The sequence below is a fragment of the Penaeus monodon genome, chromosome 6 (genome assembly GCF_015228065.2).
Source record: "Penaeus monodon isolate SGIC_2016 chromosome 6, NSTDA_Pmon_1, whole genome shotgun sequence".
In the NCBI taxonomy this organism is placed as follows: domain Eukaryota; kingdom Metazoa; phylum Arthropoda; class Malacostraca; order Decapoda; family Penaeidae; genus Penaeus; species Penaeus monodon.
Window position 1 is genome coordinate 10,776,193 of NC_051391.1, and position 5,000 is coordinate 10,781,192.

The 5,000-nt window shown below is 36.9% G+C and overlaps 1 protein-coding gene across 1 annotated transcript in view; it reads right to left on the reverse strand.

Annotated features, from left to right (window-relative positions):
- Positions 1-3,592: 3,592 nt before the first annotated feature.
- Positions 3,593-5,000, reverse strand: part of LOC119574192 (lactosylceramide 4-alpha-galactosyltransferase-like) — an 8,862-nt gene continuing 7,454 nt past the window's right edge. Inside the window, exons 7-8 of the mRNA XM_037921317.1 lie at positions 4,478-4,675; positions 3,593-4,356 (exon numbers count right to left, since the gene is read on the reverse strand). Of these exons, the coding sequence (XP_037777245.1) occupies positions 4,204-4,356; positions 4,478-4,675 (351 nt within the window). The 3' untranslated portion in view covers positions 3,593-4,203. The remainder of the gene's footprint in view (positions 4,357-4,477; positions 4,676-5,000) is intronic.

Below are 5,000 nucleotides of genomic sequence, written 5' to 3' on the forward strand. Positions count from 1 at the left end.
TATTGGAACAATTTCATTTATACCGAGAGAACAACGTGGCAAAGTAACCGCTTTGTCCAACACACCTTCATTTTCATGAGAGTATAGCAGGTGTCAGCCAACATCTGGTCGTTTATGGCATGCGAACACAAGGTTTATTTTTTCCTTTTTAGAGAAAATTCATTACACCAGGTTTAGCAAATTAATATAACATAATGTAGCCTTGTCATCGCGGTCCGAGCTGCAACAGTAAGTTCAGTAGGTGTATCGCTCGGAAGGAATCATGTTGCTCACTGCTTACAATTCGTAAAGTGGGATGTCGGAGTATTGGAAAATCCATATATAAGCTTTTGGCATTAGTGCTAAAAATGTACTTTTTAAATAACTCTGTTGGCACGTTCAGCAGTGTTCGCTAATCAAAATAAACTTCAGCTCCTCGACTTTCCTAACAAGAGGCGTGACATGAACTCCGCAGAAAATCTGTGGGCCGCTGCAGAGAAGACATGGGGGGGGGGGGGGCAAGAATCTGGATGGAACCCAAAGTAACTTTGGGAAGCCCTCTGGCACACTGGTGGGGTCACCAGAGAGGGAAGCGACAAAATGGTTTTCAAATGTACAAACGCCTACGAAAGGGAACGGTGTACCCTTGCTTCAAGTCATATGTTGATATAGTTGTAAATCAAAGTCACTGCCACCACTCATTCATTTACTTCCGGAGTGAAAAATTGAAGTATGTACATGAGAGGTGTATGTGAAAGGGGCGAAAGCAGTATAAATTATTTTGTGTATATATATGTCTGTAGTATGTATACGTTTTTAACACGTTAGGAATTCCTCATCAGACGTGGTAAAAAACTAGATGGTTTAAAGTCTGATGGCAATGTATATTTCACAACAGTGAGCAGAAGAAATTCAGTTGATAGCCTTTCTTTGTCATCCTCAGTTTTCACTGCAGACCAGTGTCAAGCTGCCTATGGGATCTCACGAACCAATCCAATTTGATTTTATGGCCAATCTCTTGGTGAACTACAAAGCACGAATTGCACCCTGTGGCCGGGAAATTTCAGGACTAGTTTGCGGTAATGTTAGCACGTAAATAGATAACTCCCTGTTAGGTGCCTGTGCATATTGGCTTCAGTAGGAATGGCCATGCTTATCAGAGGACCAAACAGGTGCCACGCAGTCCTGTAATGCTCATTTTCGTCTCCTCTTCACGGATGAAGTGGTTCTTGCAGCAAACGGAGTAAGTATTGGAGACATAGTTCTAGCCTCTACCAGCACATAGTGAGAAAGTGTGCAGAATTCTCAAATCGAAAGAGAGGACTGTGACGTTTCTTGTGAGAAACTAATATTTTACACAAAATGTGAATGACAAGATTCCTGTCATGCATTCTCAGTTCATGTTATCAGATCATTTATGTTATTTCATTGCCCAGAGACACTAAAATCGCGAAAGTAAATAAGCCACTATTGGCCTTATTAACACACGGTAAACAAGAAATTAATATATTGATCCGTAGCAATTGAAGTCCCTTGCGCCACCTTTTTAATATGTTAAGCAAACACCAGGGAGTCATATTAATAAAAAAAGTCCTCATTATTATCATCATCATCATCATCATTATCATTATCATTATCATCATCATTATCATCATCATTATCATCATCATCATTATCATCATCATTATCATCATCATCATTATCATCATCATTATCATCATTATCATCATTATCATCATTATCATCATTATCATCATTATCATCACCATCATTATTATCATTATTATTAACATTATTATTATTAGGGTTTACTTTTCATTCAGTATTGTATATCAAGAGGCAATTCTAAGATAATTCACAAATAGAACAAGACAAAGCTTATAAAGCATTGTGTATTACATTTTGAACTAAAGGGCCTTATTAGTTTTACTCCTTAGTGGATCAAGTCTCTAGAAATATATATATATTTTTAATAATAAGGATAATAAATGAAAATATGCAAAAATTCAATATCAACATTAACTTTAACTTTACCTTCCTGTTAAAAACCAACGCTAGGTTAGCAGTGAAATTACGTCTGGTCCATCCATCATCTATCTAACATCACTATCAATTTATCAGTCTAAACATTTGTTCTTCTATCTATTCGTTTACGGATCTGTCTTTCTACCTATCTATCCCTGCGCCACCACGTAATATTGAGACGCCGGTACGGAATAAGGCCGCGCCACCCATCATTATGTACAGTTAAACAGATATTTACGTCGAGTGTGTTGTGTTTCAAGTTATGGGAACCTTTGAGTGCGGTCCAGCGGCCGCAACACCTGACATGTATTCCATAATTGATACTTTTTCCCTTCTTGAAACATTGACTCCGTTTGTAATGAATGTTTCCTGGGCTAAATATTAGTTTCAGAATCTCCCTGCTACTGAGCCTCATACGTGTCGCTTCCACAACCAGCTGCTCTTTCCACGCAGCTGTACATACACCGGGTCGCTACACAATTGGCTGGCTGATACGGGTAAAATCCAAACGTAACATTAAGGGACTTTATTGGCAAAACACAGAGAGATTTGACAACTTAACGGTTTTCGCCCTGTTCTGCATGTAAATTTACTTCTTTCCACGTTTCAGGCTGTTCCTCCCAGCCGCCCTCACTAACTATAATTTTATCCGTCCATCCACTACGACTTTGCCTGATATGAGTTATTTCCTTTTTCATATTGCTCCATTGCAAAACAGAACTATGCTTCAAATTGTTCAAAACTATCTATTAGGTATTTATAAATGGGTATAATGAACAAAATTACACTGAACTACAGGAATACAGGGACTTAACTACAGGAATAGATATAACCTAGCCACTGGGTGGGCAAGCCAGCCGAAGTCAGTGCCGGTCCCAACCCCGGGTAAAAAGAGAGGGTTGGCGTCAGAAAGGGCATCCGGCCATTAGAAAAAATCTGCCAGAAACTGATCATAGCGACCCCTTATAAGAATGAGACAAAGCTACAGAAAAAGAAGAAAGAACTATGGGAATAAATATAAAGTATGATTATAGTTTTATTGTAATACATTTATGTGTTTTTTATTGTGTCGCATAGAGCAATACTTCTATAGGCAGGTTAACTTAAATACAGGTTTATGTTAGTCTATGGGCCTCTTAACGATAAAGTTTAACAGTTTGTATAAATACATATACATACATATGCATATATATACATACATAAACACATACATATATACATAAATATACATATAAATACATACATATATATACATTTATATACATACATTTACATATATATACATATATGTGTGTGTGTGTGTGTGTATGTGTGTGTGTGTTGGGTATGTATGTATGTGTGTGTGTATGTATGTATGTGTGTGTGTGTGTGTGTGTGTGTGTGTGTGTGTGTGTGTGTGTGTGTGTGTATGTATGTATGGATGGATGGATGGATGGATGGATGTATGTATGTATGCATATCTATCTATCTATCCATCTATCTATACACACACACACACAACCATATATATATATATATATATATATATATATATATATATATATATATATATATATATATATATATATATAAATATATATATGCGTGCGTGAGTGCGCTTTCCTTATTTAACGCTAATCTATTTTGTACAGTCACACACACATGAAAGATCAACAATTAGTCGCCATGCAGAAGGTCTACCATAAATCAGTATTAACATAGTAACCGCCTCATTGCGGAAAATGTGACGTTGATAGTTTATCTAGACACTCATTATGCCTATAGTTCATGATACAATATATATTCGCCACCACTGCAAGGCAACTCATTTTTGATCATTGTTACTCCTAACAGTCTTACTATATCATTCTTACCGCTATCAGCATAACTCATTTTCATATTCTTTAATACTTTTAATTATGGTCTTTACAACAATACTTATCAATCATAAATGTAATACCATGAGAAATATACAGTATGGATATATCAATGTGAATAACATACTGTTAATAACTATGATAAAAATAGTAATAAGTTCAGTTATATAAATGAGACCACCTGATTACTCATGTTTTACCTATAACTGTATTATGTGTATATCTGCGTGCTTCTTCATTAATGGAGTTTAGATTGTGCTTTCAAAATGTAATTTGAATGTCAAAGAAATCATGGTTATATAAATCTACTAACATGATACTGAAAAACAAACATCAGAGCGGCTCAGAAAAAGTTGGTTCTCCGTTTCGCAGCTGCATAGGTGATAGGGCAGTGAGCTTTGGCGATCTCATCATAGATGCCTTTGTTTCCTATTGGGACTGCCGTTTTTTTACTAAGTTTGTTATACAAATGTACGATGTAGGCATCTTGGTGCTCCTGAAAGATGGAAAAATAAATTAAGTTCAGTTATTGCCCTGGATATCAACCATATATTCAGAATGAGCTCAAGAAGACAAGGCCATATTGATCATTTGAAAGGGGAGAGTCGTGTACTGGCCTCCACGAAGTGTTCTCCTTTATTGTCCTGGAAATAGTTGTTCCAGTGAGGCCACCGGAAGAGCTGCATTTCCTTCAGAGGACGCAGCGTCACATTAGCACAGTGATGGAGAAGGACTTCGTTCAAATCCTCTGTTCCACACATCTTCTTCGCTATGGCTGTTGCTGCCCCAGGGCCATTGACCACCCATGTGGCTATCTGGAAGACACAGGTAAATCGGGACTTAGATATTCAGAAGCTTCTTAATGAAGTCTCATTTTTAATTAAGATAATAAGTTACAGTAAACTCTTAACTTGCACACACACACACACATATATGCAGTTATATGTACTATATAAGAGAAGGACTGTGTGTTTGTACTCAGAACATATGCATAAGAATAATAATACTTAATCTTATTCCACTGGTCACAATGATTAATCTTGTGACAGGCTGTCTGTTAATGTTTGCGCCTAAAGGAATGGCCGGGATTACTATCCACTTTTAGTGCTAGACGAAAACGCTACAAAAATGCACCAAACA